Source organism: Crotalus tigris, unplaced genomic scaffold (genome assembly GCF_016545835.1).
Source record: "Crotalus tigris isolate CLP2741 ecotype Arizona unplaced genomic scaffold, ASM1654583v1 scf7180000017774.6281472, whole genome shotgun sequence".
Taxonomy (NCBI): Eukaryota; Metazoa; Chordata; class Lepidosauria; order Squamata; family Viperidae; genus Crotalus; species Crotalus tigris.
The window spans coordinates 5,811,791-5,826,904 of NW_024096625.1; the positions used below are offsets into that span (position 1 = coordinate 5,811,791).

Consider the following 15,114-nt stretch of genomic DNA (forward strand, 5'->3'; position numbering starts at 1 on the left):
ATAGTTCTGCTTTCTCCCTGTTGCTTGTCACCTTCTTGCCACTTCCACCCACTAATGGACCAATCGTTTCGTTCACTTTTTTCTTGTTTTCTTGTTTTTTACAAGTGGGCTTCTCTTTGGAATGGCTGCAGTTCTCATGATCTGGCACCATGTGGCTACTGTATAGAAAGGCCACACAGCAGATTGGCTGACTCTTTTTACCAAAATGATTTTTGGAAAAGGTAACGAAAGAAAACAGTAATGGGGAGAAAGTGTGGGACCCAGTGGGGCATGAAGTAGGCCCAAGGTCGGCAAGCACTCTGCAGGGTGAGATGGGGGGCAAGTGGGAGGGGGAAACAGCTAGTCTTAAGGGTGGTCGGCTTGTCAAGAGCCAGAATTTTGTTCATATGAATATGTGGGCATTGCAGCAGGTGTAATTCCCTGCTGTAGTGGGTCATAAGTGCCATCATGATTTTGAATAGTCGCTGAACTAAGTTGAGGATCATCTGTATTTTTGTACACATGTATTAATTTTAAAAATATGAAAACTTGAGATGAAGGACAACCATTCAACCAATGAATGGTGCAATTCAGTAATCTTATTTCCCTTTTCTATTTAATTATCTACTCCTTATTTAATTGTTTAAATTATTTTCAAAGCAAATCCATAAATCTCATAATCCCAAAACCATTGTTAAGCTTTTCCTCTGTGGTTTTCTGCTTGGTATTTTGGAAACTATGTGATAAATACAATTTGCTAGTATTGTAATTTTTGTTTGGTGCTTTAGTAGTGAGCATAATACATACATATTTGACATGGCTGGTGGGAAATGAGATATTCCCATATTTTTTATTCAGGAGTACATATAATTTGAGCTATAAAATAATTGGAAAATTCAGTTTAAACAACTTGGTGCTTTCTGGATAAGTTAGTCTCCATGCTAGCTGTGAATTTTGTAATCCAACACATTCAGAATACGTAACATTGGGGAAAGCTGTTATCTTTTTAAAAACTTTGAGTCCTTTTCCTGTGTGAGTCAGTGAGGGGAAGCTTTCTTCAACTAACATTTCCAACAATTGATTTGCCTTGCATTTTATGTATCAGCTTTACAAAGTAGTTAGCATTGATATTAATTGTTCACTCTGTAAAACCTAAAGAAAGGAAGTTGACACTTTCCTTGGCTATATTGTTCCATTCTGTTTGACTCCAGAATATATTGGGCATAAGTAATTAGTCTGTGTTTAAAATTTTATCTCTGAAGTCTATACTAATAAATTTAAGAATTGTTTTGTATAATATAGCAGAATTGTGTTTCCCTACCTAGTGCCCTCCCAGTCTAGCTTATCTGATAGTGATGTTAGGGAAAGCCATCGTGAGAGACTATGGATTAAACTTTAATACTGAGATAAACACAGAAACGTAGAGAAATATATCCTGTTCTTGAGTGAAAGTACCCAATTACACTAAAATATTCCTTTTATATTTGAGTATACATTCTTCTTGTATTCAATTCCAGTTTACTCTTCCTGCTAAAAGTTCCTCTATGCTTTTATAACTGGTTAGCAGTAGCATCCACAATTCTATGCAAGGTCTTTAATCCTAATATTAAAACAAAATTTAGAATCTGCACATTGAAAAATGCTTTTGGGACTAGAATCTGCACATAAACCCATGAAAGATTGCCTACATGCCTACATAATTCAACTTTTCCCTCAAACATACTACAGTCAATTCTGATAATAGACAAGGGCATACTCTTGATTTCTTTTTTAAATCCATTGTAAACCATCTTGTGGAAGTAAGTTTAATTTCAATTCTGTTTTACATAGATTTCAGTTTGGCATAAGATTTTTCTTTGCTAAACCAATAAAAGTAGAAGCCAATAATGGAATTACTATGGAGTAATCTTAATTTTAACTGAAAGAAATAATACATGATTATTATGTATCAAGTGAATCTTCCATTAAGGACAGAGAAGACTATTCTTATTGAAGAAATCAAATAAACCTTGCTTAGCAAAAATAGCAATCCATTTTGTTAGTAAGACCTTTACTCCATTACTTGTTTTATGTTAAAAATCTTGAAGGAAAATGCTTCTTGCTGTCCACATTAAGTGGCTATTAAAAAATCAGCATCCTAAATTCCTTAGGCTTATGGGGATTTGAATGCATTTGAAATTACACTTCAGCGACCTGATGTTATTTAATATTCTACCTTTCATTTATTAATGGAGCTGAGCCTTATTGCACGGATAAAGCAAAAAACAGGAATAAACAAGATGTAACTGTAATAAAATTGACTGAATTCTTTGTTCTTTAGTTACCCTGTTTGTGCATTATTGAATGCATGTATGGTTCTATCTATAGCTTTTGCATTCCAGTTATAAAAATGCCTTCTTTTGCTTTCAACAAGGCACTGAGCAGATTCTTTCTGTTGCCATAATAGGCATTTTTATTGGAAGTCTTATGACAGCCCAAAGATTCTGAAGAATTGCTAAGTATTTAAATTTTAAACATTTGTGAAATTCAAGATTTTGAAACAATTTTAAAGGCATTTTATGGGCTACTGAAGAGATTGGTTTGGCTGCTCAGAGGTTTCCCATATTTATTCCTATCTGCATTAGTCAAACCTGGACCTATATATGAGTCATTTGGACTGTGGTTTAAATAGGAGCACATACTCAATTTTGAAGTAAAAGAATGAGAAAAATCAAATTGCCAAAATTCACCTATTTTCTGACATATTAGGATACAAATGAGACATGATTGGAGTACAGATTGTTCTAACATTGAACTCTCATTCAGCAACCATTACAATAGTGCCAAAAAAAGAGTTTTACAATGGAGATAGATATGTATATATTTAATCATTTCCCATGAATATTTACATATGTGCTCATGTACAGTGTTGGGATTCAGCCGGTTCGTACCACTTCGGCAGAACCGGTAGCTAATTTTTTGTTGCCCAGGCCCAGAATGGACTTCCGGAAGCGACATCCACACAGAGAACCAGTTGTTCACATATTTGAATCCCACCACTGCTCATGTGTCCTTGTATATGCAGAAAAGGAAGCTGGACTTGTTTAGAATTCAAGCTGAATGACTGCTGTATTTTCTATATAGTATATTCAGAATCTTAGAAAATAATTCTTAGAGCTAACTGATTTTGATGGACTGCACTTTATACTACTTCCCTTTTATACACACACATGTGCACATATCCGTGCATACACACATACACACATACACACACAGGGCGGGGAAAGAGAGAGAGAAAGAGATTTATTCTCACACACACTCACAGAGAGAGAGGGAGGAAAACATACAGGCACTCATGTATTGTTATTTAAAAATGTAAGAAAAATTAACTAATATACAGGGCTTTTTTTGTCATAGAATGTCCAGAACGGAGTTTCGGCACCTTTTTGGGATGGAACCATGTAGTGTAGGCAAGGTGGGTTGTATGATGTGTGTGAATTCTGGCATTTTTTTTATTAGAAAAAAAGCACTGCTAATATATAATAAGAAAAAGAAAAGGAAAACAAAATCAAACAAAGAATTGAACGTATGAAAGCAAAGAAGGAAAAAAGATGCAAAGAAGCCACTTCTGATTGTCTTTAGAGCAGTTATTATAATTATAAATTTATATTTGCTCTATAGTTGCAAAATAACTCTCTTTTCTATATTCTTTCTTATAATCAAAATTACAAATCATACATTTATTTTTAACTGTTTCACTCAAAAAGTCTGCAAAAGTTTTTATTAGAAATAAACTTATTTTTTTCTGATCAAAGTAGTCTATTTGATTATCTCAGTAAATTCAGTTATCTTTAACAACCGCTCACTGTGTGTAGTAACAATTTTTTTGCGGATTTTGCATGTAATGATCTTACTACAGTTATAAAAACAAAATTCCATAACTGTTTTATCTACCCACCTCAAAAATCTCCAGTTTCAATTGTATATTAATATCTAAAATTTTCTAACTGAAAGTAAACAAAAAGAATTTGTGGTTTTGAACATAGTAAGGCTGAGTTTCAAATAGAACTATATACAAATGATGAATATGTAGTTACTAAGATATGTAAATTTGAATTAAAATTTGGATCAGAAGAATAAGTAAGTGTGTGGGAAATAAAATCTTCATCCTGCTTCATCCAAGCCGGGGATAAATAAACAACATGGCGACTGCTTTAGGAAGAAGGTTGCAATTTATTGAAGAGCCAGAAAGATGATTCTTGCAGGAAAGACCAGAGAAAGGCTTGAGCACATGGGTAATAGGTTTTTATACCTTCTCTAGCCTTTTATTTGGAATAGTTTCCTGTTCCTGTGGCATGAACTTTGAGGCTATTTCCTGTGTCACATGAGTTTAGGTGTGCCTCTCTGGTATTCTTTATGGTGATGGGTTAGTCCTATTATCATATCCTGCTTTCCTGGTGATGGGGCTAATGGCTCCTAGAGTTTGGGTGGGGTATGCAGATTTTAGGTCTTTTTGTCTTGAGTTTCTGGTTCCAACTTTCTGATGGTTTTACATTTGCGTTTGTATAGGGCTGGGGAAGATTTTATTTTTCTGGGCTCAAAGATCACCTCAGATGGGGATTGCAGCCAAGAAATTAAAAGACGCTTGCTCCTGGGGAGGAAAGCTATGGCAAATCTAGACAGCATACTAAAAAGTAGAGACATCACCCTGCCAACAAAAGTACATATAGTCCAGGCCATGGTTTTCCCAGTTGCAATGTATGGCTGTGAAAGTTGGACCATAAGAAAGGCTGAGCGCAAAAGAATTGAGACCTTTAAACTATGGTGCTGGAGAAGACTCCTGCGAGTTCCTTGGACTGCAAGGCATTCAAATCGGTCAGTCCTAGAAGAGATCAATCCCGACTGCTCTTTAGAAGGCCAGATCCTGAAGTTGAAACTCAAATACTTTGGCCACCTAATGAGAAGGAAGGACTCACTGGAGAAGGGCCTAATGCTGGGAAAGATTGAGGGCAATAGAAGAATGGGATGACAGAGAATGAGATGGCTGGATGGAGTCACTGAAACAGTAGGTATGAACTTAAATGGACTCCAGAAGATGGTAAAGGACAGGAAGACGTGGAGGAACGTTGTCCATGGGGTCGCGATGGGTTGGACACGACTTCGCAATTAACAACAACAAAGGGCTGGCTCCTGCTTGGGGCAGAGAGATTTGGGGGCAGAGTTGGTTTCTGCTTTTAAAAATCCTTTTGAGGAAATATATTTTTCTGCCCTTTTAATATTTCCTTCTCTGGGGCTCTGACTTTCCTCAAGTGTTTAATAAAAATGTTGGTTATAATATACATATAGAACAATGGAAAAAATTTGGTTGAAAGGATTGAATTTACATTATTTTTTAATAAAATATTTCATTGGTATTGCGAACTAGAGAAATTTTCTAGCATTTTAAAAATTTATGGTGGAAGAGTGAATAAGAAGGGAATTTTATGAAAGTTAGAATATCTATGGCAACTACTTTGTCATAAAGTAGTTTGTTTAATTTGGTATAGAACATTAGGTGATGCAGTCATTGTAGCTTATAACAATGTTTGTAGTTTAATGTGTGAACCATATCAGTATGCTAGAATTCTGCTCTGGTTAGCAATTTTTATTGCTAACTAACTACATAAAGTATGTGTCTTTATGTAGTCAGCAATCTCTGTAATGATTAGTGTTAGATTAGGATCCAGGAAGTTTGCCTTTTACTGCAGAGAGGGATGAAGCTATAAAGTATTTGGCTGTCATTTTTTTTTAAATATTAATAGTATCTTAGTATTGCTATCTCATATGCACATGACAGAGTGGCTAACAATTATTAACAGAAACAGGATAAAACAACCATTTTTTTAAAAAAAAACACAATATCAATAGCATAGAATAACTTCTGAGAACATTCAGTACATCCAAATCAGTCATAAGACGGGTTCGTTCTTACTGCTAGAATCCCAGACAAGAAGGCAAAAGATCACAGGCAAGAGCAAATCTAATCTCAGGGAACATGATATTCCAAAGGACGAACATCAGGGCACAAACATTGTCTTCCTGGGTCCTTTGACATGGAAATGCCTAGGAATTGACATGCAGACAAGACCTCCTGAAGGAGTTCCTGTAAAGATAAAAAGAGGGGAGATTTAAAATAAGGCAGGCTCATAGCTTGGGGGGGGAGGGGGCTTCACTGGCGACTGAGAACAGCAGATTTTGTCCCAGATGTTTTCCTGATGGTTAGTACTGCCCACTAATGAACCTGGTAGTGATACCTCACTGCTTTAATTTTGTTTTTCTTATTTTTTATTTTTTTTACTGATGGACGTTTTTCTGTTTTGTCATTATTTTACTGGAATTAAAATGAATGAATTTCTATGAAATATCTTTTTAGTACCTAAATATGTATCTATACGAGTGGTTTCTCTGGAAGGGAAGTAAAATAGAAGCATAATAAATATACAGTAAATATTGCTTGTACTTTCTGTTAACTCTACAAATTAACAGAAATAACATCAGGAGGTTATTGCTACACTATGACAGTTACATACTAAAATATAACTAGCTAAAATTGTAATCAAAATATTTCTTGAAGATGATGAATTATATTGAATGTGGTAGTAAGAAGTTGCTTTTAAAATTGCTGGCAGGTATATAAATAGAACGTTAGTTTTTATAGTTCCTGTTAGAAGCTCTTTTATGTCTCTTTTATTTATTTTTTCTTTAGCAATGAATCAAAGTTATGACATCTGCAGTGGAGAAGCAATAGTGCAAAAAACCCAGAAGGCTATCTGTGATGTACAGGTAGAAAATAATTACTCATACATGATAGAGTTTGGGGGATCCTCTTTTTATAAATGTCATTTCTAATACTTGTGCGCTACCCCACAGTCCTGCTAGACATAATATACAAAACTACATGATTTTGTTTGGCACTTTCTGCTATTTAAAAGACTAACCTCCTGGAAATAAGGTGTGTGATTACACTTCTACATTTATCTTTTTACATAGATGAATTTGTAGTATTGTCATATTCTGATTTCTTGGATTAAAGTGAATAAAACTGAATTAATATATTATTTTTGGGCAATATAATTTGTAGTTATTATAGGAAAAGCTTAAATCTCTTTAATACCACATGTAAAAAGATAAAAGTTTATAGTTTAATTCCTGAAAAGTAATGTAAAATTTGGTCCTGTGTGGAAACTTGTGCCCAAGAAACAAACTTTGCTATAGTTTGTATTGATGTTGGGTAGAAGGTAAAAACATAAGTCCCTAACAAATGGACAATGCATTTCTATTGCAAGATGTTAGCTACTTGTCCATTCCTGAAAGAAATTGCATCACTGCTATTTTTCTGGATTTATCCTACCTGCTTAATAAGAACATTATTTTAAAAAATTGGGAAGAAAAAAAATGATGTGACTTTTGTCATTTGCCAATTCCAGCAGTGCTTCTTTTTTTAAAAAAATTCCTTCTTCAAACCTTATTACATTTATTTTTATGTAGCAGGCTGACTCCACCACTAATTAAGATGTGCTTTTGAATTAAAGGATTTGGCAACCTAGCCCTTGAGGATATGGATGATTTCCCCTGTTGACTGTTTAAAATTCAATAAACCAGAGACAAATTATTATTTGATGTATGATAGCTGCCCTCAACTTGATGTTGAATTGAGATGAACAGATGGGGTGGATTAGGACACATTAATTAACTATTATGGGAATTGGCTCATGTTGTTTGAAGAAGGCTGATGACAGTAATTGCAATAACATTTTATAAGATCAAACCTGATGCATCATAATGAACTGTGTTGATTGTTTCTGCTTTGGGTAAGTACTATCTGTGAAGTTCTCAGTACTAGTAGAGGATAGCTTAACTTTTTGGTCCTCCTATTTAATGATACGTATGTTTAAATATGTTTTTAATTAGTTGGTTTAAATATATATGCACCCTGCTTTGCAGATCAACTGGGTGGCCATATAAATTGAATATATGAATAAATAAAAACATGTTTGTAATTTTAATCCCTCTCTTCTGTTTGTTCCATGTGGGAAAATAGATAGGATCCTTTGCAAGTTTCTGTTTAATTGACCAAATGTTATCATACTCCTTACATCTGGTGACTTTCAATTGTGTTGGTCCAGAGCTTCTACCAATCTATCCAGGAAGGGCAAAATTGGAACAGCTGTATTAGAAAAACTATAAATAATGATAACATGTTATTCATTTCAATATATAATGAATACTTTATATTTATAATATTTACTAAAGAACAGTTGATGTATTTATCATTTGGTTGCATGTCATGTCCAGACTATTAGGTTGGGTTTTTTTGTTGTCCATATTGAGTTTATATAAATGCTCATTTCAAGGTTTTATTGTTTGAGATTTAAAAACAAAGGAATTCATTAAGTATTCATCTGGTCTAATAAGCAGCATGGTAATAAGATTATGCAAGTGAATTACAGAAAACAAAAGTATTTCAATTTCAGTGAATCCAGACATTTAATTGGTCTGAAAACTACTGTGAACATTTCACAAAACTGGCAACATGCATATTAGCTAATACACCATTTTTTTTACTTTATAGAAATTATTGGGTGTGTTAAACTGAGATGAAACAGATAAGGCCAGCACAAGACCATATATTAATTTGCATATTTGGCCATTTGGTAACACTAATGAATATATTTTTTCTGTAAACAAAATTATTATTGAACACTGTTTACAAAGTAATAATTTATCAATAGTATATGTAATCATTCTGTTCAATAAGGCAGTAGATTTTATTGGTTTGCCAAGTGTGAATCAGAATTCTTTTGCTTCTCTAAATTTCTCATTATGTCTCAAAGTGTCTTACCTGACAGAACAATACAGAGGAAGCTGAATTTATAGATTACATTAATAATAATGTTGTTCATTTGTATCTTATGCTGAACCATTGTATGTAATAGTAAGCCTGATTCACCCAACTAACCAATTCTGATTTATTTAAAAAAACATGCAGAAATAACTGTATGGTTTACTATGTAGGGTTTCTTTTGTTATACACATAGTTACAAACTGATAAATGAGAATCTGCAAGTTCATAAATGGAATGCAAATCTCAAAGTTAAGGGAAGCTGAGATTAGTGTTTTGTGATTTTTTATTGTAGTCAACAGAAGTTTTGAAGGTCTGAGTGTAAAGCAAGAATAGTTCTGAGAACAGAAAATTCTTTTTAGTGATATTAACCTTAAAGGGATGACAACATTTTTTTCCTCAGTTTTCTTTAAGAGATTCAATTATTTATCTTTATATCACTTTTGATTTATTCATTTATTAGTGATAATTTTGCTTTTAAGAACATAATTTTCTGAGATCATTTTACTGTCATTAAGATAACAAGATTTTGCTGTGTGCTATAGAATCACTATACTGTAGTATTTTTTTTTTCTTTTCAAGTCAGTTTGGTTTAGTGGTTAAGGCTCCAGACTTAGACGTGAAACCAGTCTTGTTTTAGACATGAAACCAGATAGGTGACTTTGGGCCAGACACTGCTTCAGCCCAATGGCTTCACAGAGTTGTTGCCAGTGCTTTTTTTCTAAAAAAAAAAAAAAAAGTGCTGGAACTCACACAGGTCATACAACCCGCCTTGCCCACCTACAAGGTTCCATCCAAAAAGGGTGCCGGAACTCCGTTCTGAACGTTCTAGGAGAAAAAAAGCCTGGTTGTTGCTATGGAGAACATAGAAGGAGGAAGGAGTATTAGATACATTTGCCGCCTTGTGTTAGTTATAAAAATAATAAAGATGGGATAACACATTCAATTTCTTCAATATAATTAAAGCTTACATTAATGATCATGCAGTTAGGTGACTTTGAGCCACCTTTCCTTCAGCCTCAGAATCTATTCAAGTACTATTAATTTTTATTATGATATAATTAGTGATTAAAAGCAGGATAAAGAAATAATGGATAAATGTAATCTTGTAGGGAATGAACTTGCAGAAAATCTGTTTAAAATATTCATTTTTTCACTTTATAATCAAAATATTCAAATTTTCACTTTGAAAAACAAGTAACCTTCACTTATCAATTGTAATTTGGTCTGGAATTTTGTTGCTACACGATGTGATAATAAAGCATGACATGCAACTGGAATGCTTAGAGACAGAAATTACTGCATTTCTGGTTGCTGTCATTAAGTGAATAATGGTCAAAGTTAGCATGTCATATAATCCCTGCTTGAGACCTCCCATTGGTTTCCTCATTGACTTTGCTTGTAGGAAGTTGTCAAATAAGGTTGAAAGTGTCAATCACATGACTACAGGACGATGTCATAATTACAAGATGGGCACCAAGTTGTAATACATTCATTCTGCATTTTTGACCCAAACCATTCTCCCTTCATCCTACTTAACATAAACATCCTGACATATTAGGATTTACTACTAAATCCACTTGTGGCATTTGATTCCAAAAAGGTGGCACATACACTTTGGGATAGGCTTTATTTTTGAGTTGGTTTTCCACACTCTGTAGTACTTCGAAGAGTAAACAGGATTATGACAGAAACAAAATGCATTTCTTAATTAAACGCAGTTAAGTATCATTTTCCTCATATTTTACTACTTTCTCATATCTGATTTAAATTACAGAGGGCAAAACCTCTGGAACAATTTTATTTTTTATTGTTGCATTTATATTCTGCAGTGCTTTTTTTGTTAAAAAAAAAAGGTGCCGGAACTCACATACATCATACAACTTGCCTTCCCTACCCTACAAGGTTCCATCCAAAAAAGGTACTGGAACTCCGTTCTGGGCGTTCTATGACAAAAAAAGCCCTGATATTCTGCCTTTTTATAATTTTAAGGTGGAGTTTTCTCTTCATTCCCTCTGAAGTGAGATTGACTAAGATAGAATAATTGTTCAGAATCATCCTATAACTCTGCAGTCTACTGGGTAACTTGAATTTTGAGCTTCATGGTAGCAAGCCCAAGTTCTTTATGACTATGCTATCCATATGAAAAGATGTACTTATATTTTAGATTCTTAAATTGTGTCTGTTTGCACATAGACATTTGTGTATCAAAATACTGCTAGTTATCTTTCACAGATACTTGATAATATCTTCATACAAAACATTTATTTTTATAGACGGTCATGTCTGAAACAACAAAAATCAAATACATATACCTATAATATACATATCTTTTGTCTTTTTTTATCTAACATACTTTAATAGTTATATGTTATACATAAAGAAAGGGTGGAGTGTGTGAAATAAAAGCTTGTGCTGTTATTTTTAGGAATGACTTTCTTGCTCTCCATCCTTTTCCAGGGCTGTTCTTGGCTAACTTTCCAATGAATTTGTAACTTTTACTGTGGTTCTCTTATGTAACAGGAAACAAGTTGACGGGAACAAACGCACTGCCTGCATATCAGCTGCATCCATAATAGCAGCTTATTTAGTTCAACATTGCCTCTGCTATGTTAAGCAGAAAGCATCACATAGAAGGAGAAAGTTGTGTGACTGTTTGGTGCCTGTTTTTTTTTTTTTAGCAAGAAAAAACGATTTGCTGAGCATAAAATTGGAACAGTTCAGAGGGTGAAATGGAGAAGATGAGTTTTTGGTGAAGTTAAAAGTTTGTGAGTGTCATGTCCTGGGATTGTGGATTTAAATATCTTTTTCCTTTTCCATCAACACTGAAGGCAGGAGTTATGTGCAAGCTTCAAGAACGAGAAGATATTGGGCACATCGAACCTATCCAGAAATTTGCAAAAGAAAATTGTCATGGTCCACAGGCAAACAAAAGAGAACTAGGGAATACAGACCAGGTAGGACATTTTTCCATTTTTCCCCAAATAGTAAAGTAACTAAATACAGTACAGGAATGATTCATAGTGTAATTAATGAAATTGAATTTTCAGTGTAATTCTGTAATAGTTATGAGAAGTAAAAGCTGTTTAAAGAACTTAGTTTACATATATTCATACATGGGATAAAGGGAGGGAGAGGGAGGAAGGGAGGGAGGGAGGGTGAGAGGGAGAAGAAGAAAGAGAGAGAGGGAGAGAGAGGGGGGAAGAGAGAGAGGGAGAGAGATAGCTATAATTGATGACTTATTTCATATCTTTGAATGGGACTCATAATTTACATTTTGCATCTGGCATTTTTTCAGATTTTCCTCTTCAAAAGTGAACTTTGAACCAGGCTTCCCAACTTGGCACCTTCCAGATGTTTACCCATCAGATCGGGAAGGTGTTAGGATGAGGAATAGTTTTTCTGGAGCCATTTAGACTAATAGACAAAAAGTAAATGCTTCTAAAGGGTTGCAGCTATCTACTTGATGTGTTGATATGATTTTACTGGCTGGGAATTTGAGAATTATAGCCTTAGGGACATGGAGGGGGTCCAAGTTAAAAAAGCCTGAATTAAATTACTTGTAACTCACATGACAACCAAAGGGATTCTCCTTAGCATTTAAACTAAAGATGTGATGTAATTACACTAACTTTTGATTACCAATATATGGTAGGGTGTTTTTTTTTTTTTGGTATTTAGGAAATCCAGTCAAGATATTCAGGTGTTCTAAGAAGTTTTACATTCTTAAAATATGTGATGAACTCTCTGTTCTTGCATACTGACAGTTTTTGCAAAATATTGCTATCTCAGGCATTTAAATTAAATTGAAGAAATCTATCTTCTCTCAGTTAAGAGATCATTTTTCCTATGATGCTTCAATCCTGTCTTTCTTGTTAATATATTTAATGTATTAGATTTTATATACCAATATGTTTCTTCCAGATTTTTAAAATAATTTCCCCCCATCATTTTTTGTAACTGACTATGTTGGTAGGGGCGGATGATAATTTAAAATAATGAAAAATAATCAGTTTATTAGAGTCTTTTTAGGATTAATTGTATGTGACCAGCATACTTGCATTACTGGACAACACTGGAACAACTCTTTTCTGCAAATGTTGTAATAGTGATGGCAAGGCAAGATTTTTTTTAATTTTAGGAGTTAATCATATTTGGGAGTACATTGTATTGCTTTGATTTCTAGAAAGGGAATTTGTAGAGTTCTATTTCTATCTGCAAAGCAAAGGACCTTTCTGTTTACAATATTCTACCAGTCCATGATTTCTCTTATCAATTTTTAGTGTGGTTTTTTTCACTTACTTTTTCTCTCTTTCTCCAGTAATGCTGCTTGTTCATATTATTTATTCATTTATTTATTTAATCACATTTGCATAACTGCCCATTGCACATAGTGACTCTGAGCGGTATACATAATAAAACAATCAAAATATATAAAATCATTAAAACATCCAATTGAAATTAAAAAATACAAGCACAATGAAAGAAAATTAAAACAACAGAATGGTGTCAAAATGTGCAAAATTGCATTAAGTTGTCCTGTAGTCATCTAGCAGACTCCATTTTGTCAGAGTATTAGGGCTTTCTGGAAGTTCAGCAGGGTTGGGGCCAGCCTCACCTTGGGGGAGGGGATGGTGTTCCATGGCAGAAATGGTTTTCCTCCTAGGTCAGTGGTTCTCAACTTTCTTAATGCCGCGACCCTTTAATACAGTTCTCATGTTGTGGTGACCCCCAACCATAAAATTATTTTTGTTGCTACTTCATAACTGTGATTTTGCTACTGTTATGAATTGTAATGTAAATATCTGATACGCAGGATGTATTTTCATTGTTACAAATTGAACATAATTAAAGCATAATTAATCACAAAAGCATTAAAGCATAATTAATCACAAAAACAAACTGGGTTTGAAGATAAGATAAGGAAAGAAAATTAAGCAATGAAACTGACAGTTCCTGGATTAGAATTTATTACACTATCACATTAAAAATAAAAGTATTTCCAGTCTTGTTGGAAAAACAGTGGATTCACTCCTATTGATAATATTATTTAGATCAGGGCTTTTCAACCTTTTCACCGATTGTACCACTTTTAGAATATGGCAACATTCAAGTACCATCAGTCACCTAGTGAGGTGTCAAAAACTTGACCCCCCCAAAAAAAAATTGGAAAAAAGTGATAAAGTACAGGTAGTCCTTGACTTACAACAGTTTGCTTAGTGACTGTTCAAAGTTACAACAGCACTGAAAAAAGTGACTTATGACCATTTTTCACACTTATGACCATTGCAGCATCCCCAGGGTCATGTGATTTACATTTCGATGCTTGGATACTGATTCATATTTATGATGGTCACATTGTTCCAGCATCATGTGATCACCTTTTGCAACCTTCTGACAAGCAAAGTTAGTTGGGAAACCAGATTCACTTAACAACCATGTTACTAATTTAACCTCTCTCTTCCTCTTTCTCTCTCCCTCTCTGTCTCCCTCTTTCTTTCTCTCTCTCCCTCTCTCTTTCTTTCCTTCTCTCTTTTTTTCTCCCTCTCTCTCCCTTTCTCTCCCCTATTTCTCTCTCTCCCTCTCTCCCTTTCTTTCTCTATCCCTCTTTCCCTCCCTCTTTCTCTCTCCTCTCTCTCCCTCTCTCCCTCTTTCTCTATCTCCCTTTCTTTTTCTCTCTCCCTTTCTCCCTTTCTCTCTCTCTTTCTCTCTCTCCCTCTCTCTATTTCTCTCTCCCTCTCTCCCTTTCTTTCTCCCTCCCTCTTTCTCTCTCTCCCTATCTCTCTCTCCTCTCTCCCTTTCTTCCTCTTTCTCGCTGTCCCTCTTTCTCTCTCCCTCTCTGTATTTCTCTCTCCCTCTTTTCCTCTTTCTTTCTTCCTTTGTCTTTCTCTCCCTCCCTCTCTCCCTTTCTCTCTCTCCCTCTCTATTTCTCTCTCCCTCTCTTTCTCCCTCTTTCTCCCTCCCTCTCTTCCTCCTTCTCTCCTTCCCTCCCCCTCTCTCTCTCTCCCCAATTGGGGATCGATTTGGGGATGCGGAGGGGAGCGGCTGAAGGCTGCCCGTGTGACTTTGAAGTGGCCATCTTTGGAATCACCAAGGCTGCTCCAGCCAGGCTTGAGCCGGGCAGATTGGACAATGGGAGAGGAGTGGATCGATCACCTTACCAGCAGCCGAGACTCCGGTGCGCCTTCCCGGCTACCGGGGCCTACAGTATCAGGAGCCCTGCGAGGAGGCAAGCTGGCATGAAGAACCAAACTCTTTCTGCAAGGGAGCATTGA

General features: G+C 34.9%; 1 protein-coding gene across 4 annotated transcripts in view; it reads left to right on the plus strand.

Moving 5' to 3' along the window:
- RAPGEF5 (Rap guanine nucleotide exchange factor 5) overlaps window positions 1-15,114 on the plus strand; it is a 136,089-nt gene that overhangs the window by 39,004 nt on the left and 81,971 nt on the right. For 2 of the 4 annotated variants that reach the window (XR_005556506.1, XM_039342130.1), the window contains exons 8-9: window positions 6,704-6,780; window positions 11,671-11,796. Coding sequence is in view for 3 of the 4 variants with exons in the window: in XM_039342130.1 (XP_039198064.1) it covers window positions 6,704-6,780; window positions 11,671-11,796 (203 nt within the window). In the remaining variant the exon portion in view is untranslated. The other 2 variants (XM_039342131.1, XM_039342132.1) reach the window with 2 other exon arrangements.